The sequence below is a fragment of the Akebia trifoliata genome, chromosome 1, assembly GCF_017979445.1.
Source record: "Akebia trifoliata isolate Shusen 1 chromosome 1, ASM1797944v1, whole genome shotgun sequence".
In the NCBI taxonomy this organism is placed as follows: Eukaryota; Viridiplantae; Streptophyta; class Magnoliopsida; order Ranunculales; family Lardizabalaceae; genus Akebia; species Akebia trifoliata.
Genome location: NC_141375.1, coordinates 30314481 through 30335346, shown reverse-complemented (window position 1 = coordinate 30335346; position 20866 = coordinate 30314481). Strand labels below are relative to the sequence as shown.

General features: G+C 34.9%; 2 protein-coding genes across 3 annotated transcripts; both read left to right on the top strand.

Moving 5' to 3' along the window:
- Positions 1 to 8112: 8112 nt before the first annotated feature.
- On the top strand, positions 8113 to 15400 carry PFA-DSP4 (Phosphotyrosine protein phosphatases superfamily protein). Of its 2 annotated transcripts, XM_086450723.1 has the most exons (6): positions 8113 to 8549; positions 8662 to 8755; positions 14438 to 14521; positions 14603 to 14660; positions 14753 to 14796; positions 14891 to 15400. In XM_086450723.1, exons 1-6 carry the CDS (start codon positions 8299 to 8301, stop codon positions 15074 to 15076), a joined length of 717 nt encoding a protein of 238 aa, XP_086306849.1. In that variant the 5' UTR covers positions 8113 to 8298; the 3' UTR covers positions 15077 to 15400. The 2 variants fall into 2 exon arrangements, with proteins under 2 accessions (XP_086306849.1, XP_086306860.1); XM_086450734.1 differs by lacking the exon at positions 14438 to 14521 and having other exon boundaries at positions 8116 to 8549.
- A 2116-nt stretch (positions 15401 to 17516) lies between these two features.
- On the top strand, positions 17517 to 20414 carry PHOX2 (Octicosapeptide/Phox/Bem1p (PB1) domain-containing protein / tetratricopeptide repeat (TPR)-containing protein). The gene has a single exon (XM_086450708.1). It carries the CDS (start codon positions 17822 to 17824, stop codon positions 20156 to 20158), a length of 2337 nt encoding a protein of 778 aa, XP_086306834.1. The 5' UTR covers positions 17517 to 17821; the 3' UTR covers positions 20159 to 20414.
- The last annotated feature ends 452 nt before the right edge of the window (positions 20415 to 20866 follow it).

Below are 20866 nucleotides of genomic sequence, written 5' to 3'. Positions count from 1 at the left end.
TATGTCCTACGAAGAATGTATCTCGATGCATAGTTTTTTCTTTTATTGTATTTTCTCCTCTTCCACTTTTGAATAATACTCCCAACTTTATTACCTTTCATCTTCTACTCATTTTCCTTAAATATCCCTTCAATTTTAAATGCCCCTCCAACTTTATTATATTTTCTCTATTTAACCACAAAGAGAATGCCTGTGGAGTGGGCAAAGGTAAACTCTCGTTTTTTTATAAATAGAAAACACTATATCCCAAATTGTATTAAGATGATATGTTGTTGAAAATTGAGACAATGACATAGATCACAACATTCAAGAAGTTAAGCAAGTGGTATCGATTTTTTTGAATATTTTCTACTACAAATTTGTGTCTAACTCATTCTACCTTGAGTTTTGTGTCGTAATCAAGGTAAAGGTTAGTATTTGGTACTGGCTAAAATGGTAATTGCAATGTTTGTAACTAATGTTATATTGGTGGCATTATATTGAAGAGACTATACACTGAGGAATGATTTTATCATTGTATAATTTACATATTTGTTGTAAGATTATGCTAAGGTTTCTATGGAGGTTTTTTTAGATGGAGAGATTTGAGTGATTGTAACCCTTATTTTTAATTTGCAATACTGAAAGGACATCAATGCCTTTTTTTTAAATTTTTTTTGTAATAATGAGTATCCCTATAACCATTGGATTGAGCCCGTATATGGACTTTGTCCAATCCATAGATTATGGTCTTATCCAAGAACTAGTCCTGGGAATGTGCAATGCTTGCACATTACACTTGTCGGGTAAGTGAGGATGCATCCCCACGGATAGCCCCTGAGGAATTAATGCTCATAATGGGTATTGAACTCATTGGCATTAACCGTTTATCGATTTGAAATTGCCACTGAGCCAACCCCTAGTGGTTGAAAGGACATCATCATTGTTTGTGGATAAAAATAATCATACTTAATTATATAAGTTTTGTATAGTGCTCTCATTATTTCAAATTTGGCATTTGTTATTTGATAGTTATCGTCATTTATTTCACACGGTTTTTTACAATAATAATAGTATAGAGAGAGAGAAACCGAGAGAGACTGATGCAATGGCCATCATTGTTGGAGAGAAATTCATACCACTAGCCCATCATATTGGTTATGGTATTGTCATATCCATTGGTCATGCACATAGATTTTGTTAAAGTATCTATCATTTTATTTTTTGTTTTTTATACATATTTTAGTTAAATATGCAATCAAAGTCACACTTGGATCAACCACGAAACATGTTCTTCATTAATAAAATATATAAAAAACAAAGGTCATAATAAAAATAAATTCAACAGCTGCGCTGATTTTGATGTAGGTTGCCATTAGAGGTGCCCACAATATTAATAAGGGCACTCACGAACCGTTGAAAACTTAAGTTTTATCATGATTAGTGTACCCTACCCATGTCAACAAGTTCACGAAGACATTGACGGAGGCTTGTTGAAATGCCTCCAAGAGATTTTGGGTTTATGTTAACATTGCTTGGTCAATGTCGATGTGAACATGTCAAATTAAAAAACAGGGTGCTGAAATATATTGGAGTGCTCAAATCATAAAAATAAGTTATTGGATGCCCTTACTAAGATGCGCGCGCCGTGCTAAAATTGGGGAGCCTTTAACACAAGCCTTTAATGCATCAGAAAAAGGCAAATATAAGAACACAAAATGGGAATGGATTTAACCCCTTTTCTAATGCCCTTAGTTCTGCTAATATATATATTAGTTTAGTGTAGCAGTTCTCATAATAAAAAATGCCAAATTAAACCTCTTAAAAAACAAGCATTTAAAGAACAAGTGATAATTTGAATCGACTTTCATTTCGGTCGTTCATCTATCAAGTAAGAAAAATGTAATAATTTTCAGCCAAATTAAAGTTTTTATTATAGTGCGACTAATAGTGTCCCAAACACAATTCCATTTCCTAACCACCAAACCTGAACTCCCCAATGGAGTTACAAGCCAAAGATAATGAATTTAGATCGTCTCATCTTTTTTTACCTTGAAGACTAATGGGTGTCAAGGGAGAACAACACCCCACCCCCACCCCACCCAAAAAAAAAAAAAATTACTTAATATAATTAAATGTTTCTATAATAAAAATATAATTCATATATTTTGATTATTTTCCTATGCAGCCAGGTTGCTTCCTTCATAAAACATCACTCGTCACAACTCACAAATCTTTTGCCTCTCAACAGTAGAAAATACCCCAAGAGGCTTTTATGAAATCTCAACTTACAAACAAAATGCTGATACTTCTCTCCATATATGCACCACTTAATCTACAAAAAAAAGAAGGTCCCGTTCAGCAACAAACATTTTGGCAAAACATTTTTCAAAACATGGTTTAGAGGTTTTGGAATGGGCTGATTTTTGGTGAGGATGATGAGAAAATCAGCCCATTTCAAAACTTCTAGCCCCAGTTTACAAGTTGAAAAATCGTGGATCGTCCATTTTTTGTAAATCATTTTTGATGGGATTAGAAATTTTGGAATGGGCTGATTTTTGGTGATGATGATCTCCTTACCGTAGAGATCATCCTCACCAAAAATCAGCCCATTCCAAAACCTATAACCCATGTTTTGAAAAATGTTTGTTGCTGAACATTTCCCAAAAAAGAAAGAAAAAGTATTGTACACTTTCATGAGAGAGAGAGCTCAGGAGGGATAGAAGATAGAGAAAAACTTCCATAAACACAGCATCAAAACCTTGCAATCAAAGCTTAGTAGAGGATGTAGAGAGCTGTCATGATGTAGAGGACTACAATTCTGGGCTTGCAAGGTCAAGAAATAAAAAAGAAGTCTAGAAGAAGAAATTAAAGCTCAGGAAAGATACCACCATGAACTTCATCGTGTTGTTGCTCTTGTAGTAATGCTGTTGTCTTGGCCCACTTGAACCAGCAGCAGAGACAGCACCTTGGCCATGGCTAGGACCCAAAAGACTCTAAACAGGTTGAGTTCTGTGACTGTGAGCCATGGGCGCTGGTCTTGGGTTTGACCCATGTTGCATTATTGTCGCCATGGGAAATGAGGAAAAGTGGTGGGAAGTCCTATATTTTATACTCGAGAGTTTGTGGCTGGCAACATGAATCGAGACTGGAGGTATAATTAGCACTGCTCTATTAAAAAGATGGGGTTGATGTGTCATTTTCAATAATGGCAAGGACAAGATGAAAAAACCGGAGTTTGTTTTCTTGGGATTCGAGAACAAACACTCACACTCCTTTCCCATTTCTCACAAGTTAAATGGAATTAATTAGAAAAATTTAGGTATTTTACTATCTCTTCGAGGAGAATTATAAAATGAGTTGCGATAAACTGCCTCGAAAATGCCACTCACTTGACATGATATGTGCACAAAACCATATATCTCTGAATCATGATAATCTAACTTACCCATGTGACATACTCAATCGATATCCTTTGTGTGACATGTTTGGGAGCCGTAGATTTGCACTCCTTAGGATATACAACTGCTTTTACCCATAAAAAAAAAAAATTACAGTTTTGTATGCTTGAGTGTAGATCTACGATTCCTGAACACGTCACACCAAGGGGGTCGATTGATTATGCCACATGGGTAAGTCAGATTATCACAACTCTAAATCTTTTACCTCAAGATACACTAGAAAAAAAATCTATGGTTCTGTGCACATGGCACATCAAGCGAGTGAAATGCAAGTGGTTTTTTTTATAATCAATTTATCATCGGTCCTTAAAATTTCTATTTATTTTGTCTTGTATGTAAAATAATAAGAACACAATAATTAGTATTCTTTTGTAGGAGAAATGGATTTGAAGATTGAAAGTTACAGTGTTTTAATCAATTTTTATTGTCAAAAAGAGAAATAGACAAGTGATTGAATTTATAGGGATTTTTTTTTTTTTTTTACATTATCCAACAATAATCTATATAATAAAACACAATTGTAAAGTTCACAGTTACGAGGATAAACATCTCATCCATTCATTTTTTGTGGATCCCACTTTATTGCATTCTCTCTTCACCCTTTCAACTTTTTTATCTTTTCTCTCCTCCCTTCCTCTATTTTTTTTTTCAATGATACTCCTCTAACTACTATGTTTCATCTTTATCCCTTGAATCCAAAGATTTTTCCTAACACCCTTCTAATTTTATTATTTTTTCTCTTTTATCTCATAACCCCCAAAAAGGATGTCTGTGTAGTATGCATGGACTAACTCTAGCCACAGTATATCACAAAACTGTCCTCAATTGAAATTACAAAATATCCTTGATTTGAATAAATATTTTCAGTAAAAGAATATGTAGAAACTTATATTAATTAGCAATTTTGAAGAGATCTTCAAAATAAATCACATGTGGTAACATTAGGAAATATGTGTAAGATTAATTGTACCCATTATTAGAATTTTCTAATTAGAATCAAATTAAGAATGCTTGTAAGCGTTCTATATTTTCAAGTTATAGACTTTTTTCTATTTGAACCCTACAAGAGTTCTTGTAATATTATCAAATTTTGTTAAAGTTCATTTTCTCCACAACTTTTATAGTGATCTCTCGATGAATGTTAGAAATAAAACTTCTTTTTGTGGCCGACTCTTCTTTTCAGGATCAATCCTAGCTACAAATACTTTCTTTTTCAAACTCATACTCCTTCATGTTTATTATCTTATAAAGAATTTAAGACAATAAGACATCAATGAAAGGTGATTTTGATTATCAAAAGTAAAATAAAATAAATTTTGATCTTTTACTTGTATTGGGCTCTTGGCTATATCAAGGTTTCATGTGAGTGAAAGTTTGATTAAGTATATTAAATTTATAGAGAAAGGCAGAGATGCACTTATTTCATTTCTAATAATATGGTCTCCTGTAACTTTGACCATGGAAACTCTTTCATACAGAGATAGAGAAGGAACAGAAACAAAACCCTAGGACTTCAGCTACAAATGTGCATCTCTCTGAGACTCCTACTTTATTGACTATTCTTTTTGTCTCACATTTACTTCCCAAATTCATAGAAAAACAATAAATCAAACAAATATTTCTATGTCCTCCAATAGTTATTGAATTTGCTTTGAAGGTCAGATTGGGTCTTGAAATTAATGGTGTATCAATGCTTAGGGGCCTTTATAGTAGAGATGTTATGATGCAATTTCATGTCTGTTTCAGCGTTTACTTGAGTGCACCACCTCCTGTTTTTTATAGGGATCAGTACAAGTTGCCCATATATCATTAGTGATATTCTTGGGTATCTCTATGAATATTCTCCCATCTCAGCCCTCTGTTTGATTGTTTGAGTACTTTAGTAGTTTCTTCTCTATTCAATTTGGTTCACATGTATTTTTCTGAATAATATTTCTATGTGAAATAACCTGAAAATCAAATGGTGTGGATAACAAAATTGTGACAATGTGCCCTTATACATAAAAATGATTTTCAAAAGCCATGTTCAGTGAACCAAAGAGGAACCATAGTGACTTAAGATGCTTAACTTGGATTACTAAGAGTCGTGCTGGAGTAACATTGTGGGGAGACATTTTCTGACATGGATGTATGTCATAATAATAGATGCTTTTATAATTATGACACACATCTCACAAATGTCCCCCACAATGTTTTTTATTTATTTATAGATAACGAAGGGTATCCGGGCCAGCTTGCGAGCACCATACTAGTCCCTACGCCCTGCACTCAGGCTATATCCCACTACGTGGAGCGGTGCGTGGGGTATCTTAAAATGTGACAGTGCGCTGACATAAAGGAAATAAAATACAAGCTTTGGGTCGGGTACCATATTGAATGTGGATGCGGTGACCACATTTTTAACAAAAAAACTAACAGCAAAATGCGGAGAAAAATATAATATTACAAAAAATGACCAATTAGTATAAGATTTGAGGTGTCTTCTCATCGACTAAATTGGTTCTATCAATGGTCCAGCCGATGTATTGGAACAATAATTTGTGGGCATTGCTAACTTTTCTGGCTGAAGTTGGTTAGAGCTTGCTGGCCATTCACGAGTAGGTTATTTATCGAATGGTCACCAACATCGATCATCACAATCCATTTTCGAATAAAGTCTAAGCCGAAAGGTGGTCCATTTGTAGTGGGTACGTAAATCATGATTCCATGGTATTGGGTCATGTTATGATCCTTTTGAACAATAAATAATGATTCAATTAATAACTGGCCAACCAAGCATAGTGATTGTATGGGGTTGAAAATTAATAATTAGGGTAATCTAGACGCGTCCCTCCACATTGGATGGATGTTTGAGATCTCCTTATATTCTTCGAACATATCCTTTGATTATTTTATTCTTCTTTGAAAACTGAAGAACGAGCCTACCAACCCTCGGAATTTTCTTCTCCCAAGTTTGTCACCTTTAGGTTTTTCAATCTTTGGGGTAAATTATATATGATTAATTCAACCTTGATGTCGATCCATGTTTCAATCTTGTCTTAATCTCTTAATAGATTGAAAATCAAAATTCAATTGTCTTCTAATTTTCAAAAAATTATATTTTATTCTTGAGGTTTGAAGGGAATGGATTATGATATCACGTGAAAAAATGAGTAAATTCAACATTAAAGTTCAGCGAATTTGACTAAATCCAAGCAAATTTGGCAGATCTTGACATTGAATTTATCTCTTTTTTCACATAGTGTGAAGGTTGAAGATGACCGATTTCGAGGGGAAAAAACCATAGTCTTTGGCTATTGAAGTTTAGGGCACAACAATTCTTTTATTAGTCTCTCCAAGAAGATCAAGTTTTATATCTCAAATATTGACCTGAATGAAGGGATATGTTTAAATCACCCTTGAGTTTATTGATAATGTGCGACACGATGTCAATTACAATGTTTCTCCAACGCAACTCCACAAACAATCCCACAATTTAAAAAATACATTAATTGACCTATAAACTAGGTTTAAATGAAATATTATTATAAAGGTGAAAGTATCATACCTAACATAGAAAACTTAAAGTCTTATCTAGAGGCACCTCTAAATGTTTTGGTAAATATCCGAGGTATCCTTGTATTTTTAAATTGAAGAGATGCTCTTATTGCGACAACCTCTCTTATAAAATAATAATAAATGACTTAAATACCTTCAATATTTTACTTCCATCTTAATAATTCTTGATTTTCCCATAAAAATCCATCATCCACAATCTCTCCATTGTTTTGGTCATTATTTTCAATTCATTGTTTTTAACCTCATCTTAACACTTTGTAAAAAACCCAACATTCAAAATTTCATCTTTTTCAAAATTTCAAAAATTATATTTTTCCCTGAAATTTGAAGTACATAAAATCTTAAGTTCAGAGGTGAGGGTAAAAACATTTTACCCAAAAGTCGTGATAATATGACACCTGTCTCTGACATACTCTCCCATCACAAAATCTTAGATTAATTGCCTTGGGATACATAAGAAAAGATTTATGATTATACGCATCTTGATACATAAAATCTACAATTTTGTGATGGGAGCGTATGAATATGAAGATATTTAAATAAATTTTCATTAATCTATAAGAGAAGACTGAGGTTAATGGTCATTTCATCTGTCCGAAGACGTAGGGAGTATCTCAAAACCATAAAATAATCCGATATCTAAGTCTGAAAACTATAATATATATATATTATCCCAAAGGCCTTTTGAGTCCCTCTTATTTTAAACTTTTCTCTCAGTCGGATGAACCAATACACACGGGTTGAAGTACGTGGCACACGGGTTTTGCCAAAAGTATAAAGCGACAACCGCTCAGAATATTCCCTAGAATGTACTTTTTATTTTCGAATCCTCCAATGTAAGAAGTACTTTAGGTCTAACAACCTCACCAATCACAACCATCCATCAAGTGGTTAACCACTAATCAAACTAATTCTAATGGAATGATTTTGTGATGTAGTACATTATTGATGTCGGGTCACGAATTTCTATGGTTCTGATCAATAATCGCATCTTTTATTGCACATGTTAAAGGTGTTGGACATGCTAATCTTACGGCAGAGAAACACGATATTATATCTTTCTAGTTCTCTTCCTCATTTTCAGTCTATAAAACCGTCGTGGTCAAAATTTTGACACAATACCTACTGCGCATTTTAACAACCAGCGCCGTATGACTGTGCAAAGTGATGCAAAACCGATTTTCGACTTTTGTTTTTAGCCCTTTATAACTGTCGAAAAGAGGAATTATAAGAAGATCCTTCGCGATTCTCATCGTTTGATCTATAGAAATCCGATTTTTAATATTTTGGAGGCAAAGTGATGAAAGTGGAGAAAATTGAAAGAGAGATGGGGAGACGTATCGAAGAAGATTCAGAATTTGAAGATGAAGAAGAGGTCGTGGAGACTAGTATGCTAGCTTTCTCAGGAGAAGCGATGGAGAGAGATGGAGAAGAAGATTTGTTCGTACCTCCTTTGAACTTCGCCATGGTCGATAATGGCGTCTTCAGGTCTGGTTTCCCTGCCACCTCCAACTTCACCTTCTTAGGGACACTCGGTCTTCGTTCTATCTTGTAAGTTCGACTTAAAAAAAATCTTTAAATTTGATTATCTGTTTGTTTTAAGTTTGATGTTTGTGAGAAATCGATGTATTAGGGTTTCAATGTTTGGTGAATTGGTGTTTAGGTATCTTTGTCCTGAACCGTATCCGGAGGGGAACGAAGAGTTTCTTAAGTCGAATGGAATTCGTCTTTTTCAGTTTGGAATCGAAGGATGTAAGGTAAAGTTTTGATGATCAATCGAATCCTTAGGAGTTATTTGTTGGTAATTTCGATTAGGTTTGATTTTAGATATTTGAGTTCAAATCTAATATGTTCTTTGGCATTTAAAATCATTCTACTTAGTGATGATTAGTGTAGATTATCCGAAGTTCTGGAGATTCATATCTATTTTGATTCAGTTATAATAATTTTCAGCTGATCTTACCTTAATTATTAAATAAAGTGCCTGGTTTGTTTAATTGTAATGTTGTTCCCCCTAATTTCAGATCCAACTGATAGATCCATCAATTTATTTTATTTGCATGTTCTCTGTACTAAAAAAGATTCTAATTCAAGAAATTTGTTTAAATAAAACAAGTATTCACGTCAAATTTGTTTGAAGTTAGGATCCTGTACATACTGAAGCCCAGTTACAAAACCAATTCCATTACACTGATGCTACGTGTCGACATGAACTAATGGTCTAATACTCCCATGAATATATGGTCCTGACTCATTTTTAATTTGATAGAAACAAACACTTTGTTAATTTCAGACCTATAGTAGCAGTCCTATTTATGCAGATTGGTTTGCAAAATAACCAAATCTTTGCTGTCCTCAGTCTCAAAATCTCCACGTTTATGCATGAAATCATAACACATGCATATTTTGCTTTTATTGATTAATGATCTAGGCATTAACCTCGTTCCTCCGCCAATATGAATATGTTGATTCTTAACTCTTAATACTTTGAAAAAGAAGAAGTAATTTCATCAAAACCCAGCATTCCAATCAAGATATCAAAGTAATCCTCAATGTTCCTTTGAAATCACAACTTGAATCCCTTGCATGGTTGGTTCTGCTCTTCTTCCGAGACTTATTATTATTTTTTTATATGGGTGGTTTTTCAAGTAGTATAAATTTTTGGTCATTTGCATGAGAAAAGGATATTCATCCTTGAAAAGTACATGAAACGATCTTTCGAATGTTTGTGATCTCATCCATTTGATCTTAAAATCGACATTTTATAGATATTTGATCAACCTCTAGGCGTGCATGTGCATAACAAGGAGGCATGGATCGTGGACCTCGATACAACTTTGAAGAATTTTTTGCAAAGCATCTATGCAATTTATGAGAATATTATTCAAGCATATCTACCCATGTGGCTAACTCAATTTTATCCATTTTTTTTTTTTTTTTTTTGCATTATTTTTTTTAAACCGACCTTTAGAACAAGTTTCTAATTTTTAAAGAAATCAATTTTTCTACTCATCGACTTGCAAAATTCCTTAACATATCCATGCACGGGAGAAAGTTTTGCAAAATAGTCTTTTAATCACCCAAAATCCTTTTAGAAAATCCCAATTATTTCTTAAATCAACCCAAACTTCACTTAATCTAGGAAGTTAAGTAGAAGAAAACTTTTTTTTATTCTTACTTGACTTTTTTTCTTCTATTTTTTTAAGTAACCAATAAGAAAAAAGGGGGAAGATGATCAATTTTAGAGTAATTCGTCCTTTCCTTTTTTTTTTTTTCTCACTTGCTTTCTCATCCTATATTTATTTTTCTTCCCTGTTTTTTTTTTTTTTTCTTCATACTTTATTATTGTTCCTTTTTTATGTTTATGCTTTACTATTTTAGTTTGCTTATCTTTAGTTGATGTGAACCTAGAACTATGGTTCTTTGATCTCCATTAGGATTAGGGAATCTCGAACGGTTTACGGGTATGATTAAATCACCCAATTGGTTGAAAGAAACATAACATAAAAATTCCTACATTTTCTCCTTGACTTGGGAATCTAATGTGCTAACATTTTCAATATGGATTGACTGGGATTAAGCATTCGTATAACTAAAATAGTGTAGATTATATAACCCCAAGTGTAGGGTGTGCAACTAAGTAATAAAATACTCGGGAATCCAAGATCGATCTACAGGGATTGAAGTGAACACTAACACGTATTAAGAACGAACAAAAGGGGGAAAAATCAGGATTTTGAAAATAAAGTGAGAATGATTTTAAAATTATGAATAATAATAATAAAAAAATGATTAAGGCATCGAAGATCCACCACAAAAAAATTGTAAAATTGGTTTTTAACCAATTGATAACTCAACTAAAATTGAATAAGGAATATTTCTAGTTAGAATATTTGGCAATGAAATTCTTACACTATATTTCAAAGAAAAAATAACAATGAATTTGATTAATTGATGATTAATATTGAAGGAAACATGTAAATTTATCATAGGGAATCATAAGTATTTGATGTAACCGGAGTTCACATCAAATCAAATAATTTTATATATAGATAACAATCCCAAGAATAATATGTAATCAATTAAACAAACTCAAACAATTATATCTCAATTTTATTGATTAAAAATCCATTGCTTCAACCACACCTTTATCCAACAATCTTCATGAAAAACATGCTTTTTATTGATTAAAAGAAGAAAATATAAAAAGACTTCAAGAACTAGGAGAAGAGATATGAGAGAAATTGGGGAGGACGTGTGGAATAAATAGAGGTGAGAGAATGCAAGAGAAAAAAGAAAGAAAATAAGAATAGAAAAGTGGGGGATGTGTAAGTTAGGATATATTTTTTTAGAGAATCTTGGTAGTGAGAAAATAGAAAGAGAGAAAAATAGGAGAGAGAAGATAATATGGAAAAAGAAGATGAGAGTGTAGAGAAAAAGGGGAGAGAGTGTATGATGTAGGAGAATGTGTCGAGAGATTATCTCTACTTTTTAGGAAATTTACTACCCCCTCCCAATATTCTCTCTAAAATAAAAACCCATGGAGACTCTTTGTTGTATTGACATTCCATCAATTTCTCGATGGAAACTTTCTCTAAATGGCCCATCTCTCTCAATCTTCACCTTTATGGCTTGATTTCAATCTCCATTCCTTTGCGACATTTGAAACATGTCTCTATCATGCAGCGCCCTATTCTTTGATCAAACTTCATTAATCCCCTCCTTGTGATACTCAATGGAGGTCCCAATTCCTTTACTTATCGTGATTTATTCACTTGAAAGCTCCTACAAAAGAAAAATCGCGTAATGAGATAGCTATCAAAACGACTCTTAATGAGGACCTTCTGGATATATATGAATTAATGCAAATACACCATTGAAAATCACATGAAAGTGAACTACACCATGGTAGGAAGAAAATGTGTGGTTTTTACATGTAAATATGAAAATATAACCATGAATAGTACGATAATGCCCATCAAAATAATGATATTATCTCAATATTAAGCACTTATCAAGCACCCCAATCTACTCATTTTGAGGGATATGAGTAAGTGGGTCGAAAGTGCCAACTAGCTTATTTGGGAAAATATATGTGTGATGATACCATAGATCTAGGTTCAATTCCTGTCATCACTGAGTTACTGATCTGATTAAATATAGGTTTATTCCCAATAAAAAAAAGTGGGTAAGGGGATCATTTGCAGACTTTGGAAGGTGTTGGGCATCCCAATCTACTCATATCAAAACAATCATCCACTTTTGTACCCTCTGGCATCCCCTTCTGGTTACTTATTTGAAGAAAGTAAATAAAAAAGATAGAATGTCTAACAGTAACAAACAAATAACATGAAAGAAAGATGTCAAATAAAAATAGGTGACCTCACCTTGATTAGTCTACAACTATAAGTTGGTATAAATTTAAGGTCCCAAGCCAACAAAATATTTTAGATTTTTATGTTAGGTTTCTTTTGAATATTTAAAGTAGTTCATCCTTTCATGCAATACATTTGAGATTCATTTACCTTAATGGAGATGAAAGAACTTTAGTCCTATGAACTCATATCCGGAAACGAAAATAAATATGAGCAAAGATATAATCTCAAAACAATCATCCACTTTTGTACCCTCTGGCATCCCCTTCTGGTTACTTATTTGAAGAAAGTAAATAAAAAAGATAGAATGTCTAACAGTAACAAACAAATAACATGAAAGAAAGATGTCAAATAAAAATAGGTGACCTCACCTTGATTAGTCTACAACTATAAGTTGGTATAAATTTAAGGTCCCAAGCCAACAAAATATTTTAGATTTTTATGTTAGGTTTCTTTTGAATATTTAAAGTAGTTCATCCTTTCATGCAATACATTTGAGATTCATTTACCTTAATGGAGATGAAAGAACTTTAGTCCTATGAACTCATATCCGGAAACGAAAATAAATATGAGCAAAGATATAATCTAGTAAAGTGTAATTGTACAAAGAAAAGATAATAAAGCGATGAGAAAAGATAAGGGAAAAAGGAGATAAATAGGTTGAGAAAAAAGGTAGGAAAGGAAAAGGAGAGGTGACTAAGATACCCTTAAGTAGCTTATGTTAGTACCTTGTATAAGCCTCTTGTTCTTGACTTGATCGTCTTGTCCCTTCTTCTTTTTGATTGATTAAGAAAAGAGAGAAAGAAAACTGAGGCAAGAAAAAAATAAAAGTATCCCTTCTTTCACTTAATCTCTTAGATAAGTAAAGTTTTGAGTTGATTTTGAAATTTCTCTAGGATTTTCTAAAGGATTTTGGCTGGTAAAGAGGCTAATATGCAAAGGTTTATCTAGGCCTAGACTAAAGGCATGGCAGCAGTGATCTTCTTTCTTCAGAGGAAGGGGCATTTATGAGTAAAAAGGAAGGTTTGGAGTAACTTAGTACTGAAACTTAATATTAGTTTGTTTGGTAAATGAAGGTTTTCTTTACATTTATATGTTTAAGGAAATTTACTATATGTTGGGTGAAAAGATTGTGTTATTTAAATGATAGAATACTTATTTCAGATGTAGGTGAAAAAAATAAAGTAAAAAATGTTTTTGGGTAAATTAGGTTGGCAGTTATAGAGGGTATGTTTATAAAATATTCTCACAAATTGTATGGATGCTTCTAGAAAATTATTCAAAGGTCTATTGAAGTCTATGAATTGGATACACTTATGCATCTCTAGAGGTTCTATAAAATGTCTATAAAATGTTCATTTTTAGTGTAAAATGGACGCTATCTATATTCTCAATTATCTTTTAATGTTGAATCTCCCATTCTCATCTAAATGATTAAAACTTAGACTTGGAAATCGATTGAGTAATAATTTGATATCTTGATTGCAGAGTTATATATTTGAACTTGTATCGAAAGTACAAGAACTCGAGATCTTTCCTTCCTAGCTTTTTAATGATGAATGTCTCATTCTCATCCAAATGATTAAAAATTAGACTTGGAAATTCAATTGAGTTATAATTTGATATCTTGATTACAAAGTTATATTTTGATAAAATTATAGTCTTCCAAAAGATTAAAGAGTTCATTATCAGGCATCTTAATTTTATTGAAGTCCTAGTGTAATCAGGGCTCAAAGTATCTTTCTATCATTGATTATTAAACATCAAGAATTGGATCAAATCCCCATTAATAAGATGGGGTTTTCTAGAGATAGCTTTAGGCTCGGTTCTCATAAGGTTGGTAAATACCAACATCATCCAAGAAGAAGATTAAAACTAATTATTACCAAATGTAGATATTTAGCCAAAACGGAGTGTCTACACCATCAAACCAATGTCCACCGGTATTTTCTTCATTAGCAAACACCATAACAATGTCCCCCATAACTGTCTATGCTTCATTGAAGACATTCAATGTGATGTTTTTTTTTTTTTTTTTTATCTTTTTTGTATGGATTAACATAGAGGAAAGCAATCATGCACGGAGCAGCTGCCAGATTCTATTTAACAAGCAAAGAGATCACTTTACTAGATGATACAATAACAACAGTATGATCAAATATACATGAACATAGGTTTGCAATTGGAAAGTTATTTTTCCATCCACTGATGTGGATATTGTTCATGTAGGAGCCTTTTGTGAACATTCCAGAGGATACCATTCGTGAGGCCCTCAAAGTTGTACTTGGTAAACATTTTTCTTTTCACCATTTTTTTTGCCAATCAATAGTTGATTGAATTTCAATTTTTATATATATTATCCACCTTTCTGCCATGCAGATGTTAGGAACCATCCAATTCTAATTCATTGCAAACGAGGAAAGGTAAGCAACATAAATATTCTATATCTCTATGCCCCCCCGATGTTGAGTTCTAAACCTTTTAATTACTTGAGTTTTGTGTGTTGTATTTATGCAGCATAGGACGGGTTGTCTGGTTGGATGCTTAAGGAAATTGCAAAGATGGTGTTTGTCTTCTGTGTTTGACGAATACCAGCGGTTTGCTGCTGCAAAAGCTAGGGTTTCTGATCAGAGGTTTATGGAGAAATTTGATGTTTCGAGTTTGAAGCACTTGTCAACTTCGTTCTCCTGTTCAAAGAGGTAACAAATTAGTCAAATCAAATTCAAGAGGCTGTTGTTTTCTTTCGTCTTTTTGGGGGAAAGAATAAGAATTCCGGTTCTGAAATAGTAAGGAATGGTGGTGAGATCCAGGATGTGCCTGAGCAGGCTAAGTATTAGTGACAACCCCTGTTTCTTCCTCTAGGGGTAATAAGAAGCATTTAACACCCATTCCCGTTGTTTTTTTTTGTTGTGCTTTACCTTTCATTTTCTGTTATAGCAACTTCACCGTTGCACGACTTTATGTGAATATGTTTATTGCCTTGGAAAATTCATTTCTCGTGCAGCTCAATTAATTTGCATTTATTTATTTTATAAAAGTTTTGACAAATATGCTGATATAGTTATGGTAAAAATGGCAATTCGACATTGCTAGCATAAGAGTTGAGCCTCACATGAATGGATAGGTGTTCTCTATGTCTCGAAAAATCTTGAAATAGTATGGAAGGCAGGGTGTGTTAAATGTTTTACAGGATGTAAAGACTAAAAGGATGTATGAGGGTCCCGATAAATGTTTGGTGAATGTTCACCAAACAAAGATTTAAGCCAATAGATTCCTCTAGAGCCATTCTTGATTCTACAAAGAAAAAGCATCCATGGTTCTGTCCAGATCACCACGTTGGCAAAGTGTTGAGCGCTGTGTTGCTGGAAGTGAGTTTAGCAATTTTCATTCCTCTAATGGTCTTTACTGTATTGCAGGATTTTCTTTGTGATCATCTCCTATTGAGAATTGATTGTGAAAATGAACCGTAGAAATTATTAGCCTACTGAAGGAAAGTAGGGAGGACTTGAAATTCTCTTTTACGTCTTATTAAACTGAAAATTTTCATTTTCTGGAAAAGCTCTCTCTCTCTCTCCTATTAACTGCTATTAGCCAATTTTTTATTTATTTTGTGTATACTAATTTCAGGATCCAGACAAAATGTTCTCTCTAGATAAGTATCTTCTGGTCTGTTCAAAGTGAATAATTGAGAATTGTGCACATCCACACCTTTTCCATCTTCAGGGATCGTTATCGGTCAAGAAGAATATTAAAGAGCTTGTTGGATTGATTATAGAAAATAAAGAATCCTCAATGGTAGTGAAAAAGGAGAGAGTGGAGTATTTTATGTTTGCACTAAGGGCAATTTTCCCCACTTAATTCATCTTTGGTTGGCAGTTTGTCATTTTTCTACAAATATTTGTGCCAAGTGACATTTCAAACAATGCTTTTTACAATTCTTTAGAAGACTTTTAACTTCCATAATTAAAGAAAAAACAAAAAAATAGTAGAAATTACTCTTCAAACAAAATGTTTTTTTTTTCTACCCATTTGTTTATGGGTTTGAAACGCATTTTTCATGCTTTTAAAATTGAAAAACGCTTTTTCAAATTATAATATGAACTTTTGATGAGTGTGATGGAGAAACGTTTGCAGAAGCTGAAAAATGATCAAAAGCAAGAAGTGGGTCGCAATGCTTCTTAGATTTTCAATTAATGAAAAAGAAAATAAAATCTTCTAATATAATTATCCAAACTAAAAAAATAAATAAAAAATACACAACTCACCAAACGTCACTGCTTTTGCTTCTATGAAATTAAGGTACTATGAAAATGCAGGTAGGGGGGTTAGGTGGCAATGTGACATATTGCATCTTTTCAATCCTAAGAGGTGATGAGGACAAACTTTGTTGGATCCACCAACCCATGAATCTTATTCTTACTCATGGAATTAAAAAAATCTCACATAAGGGGTGTCATAAAAGCCCATATAGGAGTGTGAATGGACTGGGTCGAGACTTGGATTTAGAAATTTTTTAAGAGGCTTGGATCGTCAGTCAGGTCATAGGCCTATGAGGCTTCACATTAACATCCGTAAATCCATAGCATAAAAACCTAATTCAATGGTTAAAAGTCACCAATGGGCTGATATTTGTGGGGGAAGGGATCGTACAAACTCTCATTTCTTAGGCCCACAAAAGTCTTCCAAGTAGAATCCTTGGATTGAATCATTTCAAATTGAATTGTACTAGGGTGACAATCGATATACTGCAGTTCTTACATATTCTGACTAGGAGGTGAGCACATAACCGTAGATACTGTTTCTTCATGATACGAGTAAACACATCTACGGTTTTGTGCGGACCTCCACATCAGAATGTTAAAAATCGCACATTAGTGCTTCAAAATTAGGCACGTTCAATTGGTTGATCCACATGTGGGAAATTATTATTATTTTTTCTATAAAAAATAATATTTTTAGATGTATTTTTCCCAGATGACAAATATCTGTCCAAACTCCAATTTCCTTTTGTGAGAATTGTTTTCTACTCCCCAAGGAAATTAATTTCTTAGATCCTAATGTTGTTCTTTGAAACATTATCCCCACCCCAAAACTAGAAACCAACTCTTCTTTTAACATTTTTTTTTTTCTTCTAGTTTTCACTTTTCCAACAAAATCATTTTCTTATTTCTGTTTAATCTCTAGAAAACGAATTCCCTTCATTCACATAAACCCTACAATATTGGGCATCCATGTATTAGGAGTTGAAATGTATTGCGTCTCTCAAAATCCCAATCTGTGTTTTATGAGTGTGAGAAGTGTCTAGAAGAATTCTTTTAGGGTTAATCGCTTGGGAAAACTTCTGTACTTCTGTTACCTTCTCTCTCTCATCTCAATCTCATACCACCACAACAAAGCTTGTAAGTTCTCCTCTCGAACTCGAAGAGAGAGAGAGAGAGAGGGAGAGAGATGGGGAAATCAGGAGGGAGAAGAAAGAAGGGTGGAGGCGGTGGTGGACACCCAACAACAACAACAACAGGAGATCTCCCAATCTCTGCTACTAATGGTGTCGTCGATTTGGATTCTTCAATCCTCCTGAAACGAGCCCACGAACTCAAAGAAGAAGGAAACAAACGTTTCCAATCCAAAGACTACGTGGGTGCTCTTGAAAATTACGACAATGCCCTTCGTCTCACCCCAAAGACCCACCCCGACCGAGCCGTCTTCCATAGCAACCGTGCCGCTTGCTTGATGCAGATGAAACCCATCGATTACGATACCGTAATCTCCGAGTGCTCTCTTGCACTCCAGGTTCAACCCCGCTTTGCCCGAGCTCTCCTTCGCCGCGCCCGAGCCTTTGAAGCTCTCTCAAAGTTCGAAATGGCCATGCAGGATGTTCAGGCTCTCTTGATTGATGATCCCAATCATCGAGATGCTTTGGATATTGTAGGTCGCTTACGGGTTGCGCTCGGAGCTCGCCAAGAGGCAGCCCAGCAGGACCTCCAAAGTCGCCCTTCGCCCGCTGCACTCGGTGCTTCCGCAGTTCGTGGGGCTCCGGTTGCTGGGCTTGGCCCATGCTTGCCCGCCCGACCCGTGCCCAAGAAGACTTCGAGTTCAGCTTCAGCGGCTGGTATCGGTAAGACCCAACAACTTTTATCTTCTGAAGATGGTATTGAAATAAAGAATCAGCCGCAAAAATCTATTTCCAATCCTGTAAAGGTTTCATCTTTGGAACCCAATTCCAATCCAATTAAGGATAATTCGAAGAATCAATCTTCGGTCTCATTGGCATTGCCCATTCATGGGGAGGCTTTGAATTCGAAGTCAAAATCGGTTGTTACCCGATGGAGGCCATTGAAGCTTGTTTACGATCACGACATTAGACTTGCTCAGATGCCCATGCCTTGCAGTTTTAGAGTGTTGAGGGAAATTGTGAGTAAGCGGTTTCCATCGTCGAAATCAGTTTTGATAAAATATAAGGATAGTGATGGTGATCTTGTGACCATTACCTCTACTAGTGAGCTCAGATTGGCCGAGTCCTGTATGGACGATGTATCGGTGAAGGAGTCGGGATTGGAGAAGACAGACTCAATTGGCATGTTGAGGTTGCATATTGTCGAAGTGAGTCCGGAGCAGGAACCACCATTGGTGGAAGAAGAGGAGGAGAAGCCAGCAGAGGATGATGGGATCAAAAGTGATGAGAGTGGGTCTCGCTCTTCTCCCCGGGATTCTGTAGTAGATACAGTGGATACTGAGATTGGTAAGACTGAAGTGGACGCTTCGAAGGAAAAGGTTGATGCTGGTGACGATACCGAATGCAAGGAAATGGAGATAGATGATTGGTTATTTGAGTTTGCTCAGCTGTTCCGGACCCAAGTAGGGATTGACCCGGATGCCCATATCGATTTACATGAACTTGGGATGGAGCTTTGTTCTGAAGCTCTTGAGGAGACAGTAACAAGTGAAGAAGCTCAAAGCCTATTTGACATGGCTGCTTCCAAGTTCCAAGAGGTTGCTGCCTTGGCTTTCTTCAATTGGGGGAATGTTCACATGTGTGCAGCAAGAAAGCGGATACCTTTGGATGACTCTGCTTCAAAGGATGTTATGACGGCTCAGCTTCAAGTGGCTTACGATTGGGTCAAGGAGAAGTATTCTTTGGCTGGGGAGAAGTATGAAGAGGCACTCAGGATTAAGCCGGACTTCTATGAGGGATTGCTTGCATTGGGTCAACAGCATTTCGAGACAGCAAAGCTTCAATGGTCTTTTGTTTTAGCGAATAAGATTGAGTTGGCAAGTTGGGATCCTACGGAGACAATTAAGCTATTTAATAGTGCTGAAGAAAAGATGAAGGCTGCGACGGAGATGTGGGAGAAGTTGGAGGAACAGAGGGCTAATGAACTCAAAGACCCGAATTTCAGCAAAAAGGAGGAATTGTTGAAAAGAAGGAAGAAACAAGGGGCAGGTACAGATGTTGGGCCTCAAGAGAACGTTTCGGCTGATGAAGCGGCAGAGCAAGCAACTGTTATGAGATCTCAGATAAATCTTTTCTGGGGTAATATGCTTTTTGAGCGCTCCCAAGTTGAATTCAAACTAGGTATGATTGGTTGGAAGAAGAATCTTGATGCTGCTGTGGAAAGGTTTAAGCTTGCTGGAGCTTCTGAAGCGGACATTTCTGTAGTTCTGAAGAACCATTCCTGCAATGGGGATGGTGTGGAAGGTGAGGGAGAAAAGATTAAAGTTATAAGCACCGATGTTCCTTCCGAAGCAAATGGTGAAGATGAGGGTAAGCAAGAATTGGACAGGTGACTTCATATGAGCTGTTTTACATTCTTAGTGGTTTCAACGAAGTTCTACATTTTGGTTTGGCGATTTTCAGCTGAGTCTGGGTTGTGGGGATGTGGATTCTTTTTTTAAGGAAAAGAAGAATTGGGGTGTCTTCTGGGTGTATTTTTGTGCTCACTTAAAAAGGTTTTTTGTGTGTGCTCTTCTGAACAGCTTAGGAGATGACTTGTGATTTCAAGCTTTTCTTGCAATCTTGCAATATCAATGAGTTTAAATTAAATGGCCTTCATGTTTAAGAGCTAATTTAATTCTTTTACTTTCCAACTGTCTCAAGTGTATACCTGTTTATTGATGCAATCATGGTTCATGACCTTATAAAACATGATATCTTATGTTGTTGGGAGTTCTATCATCTCTTAGTTCTAAAACATATGTTGCTATTGACTAATCCGATTTTTGAAAGGCATGCCAATAGAAAATTCAGCTGAGATACTTTTCGGTGTCTAGCTATTATTATCTATATATGTCATGAGCATTTGTGAAAGAACCCGTTCATAAACCAGTGCATTCTTGAGGTTTTTTGGTGGGAAGTGTCGTCTAAATGAATATATTCCATGCAGACATGCAGTGGAAAAATCTCCCTACCCAATATTTGGGATAAGATCTATGGTGACAATGTTAAACAACTCACCCTCTCTGTGTGCAATATTACCAAATCTGTGAAGCAGAGTT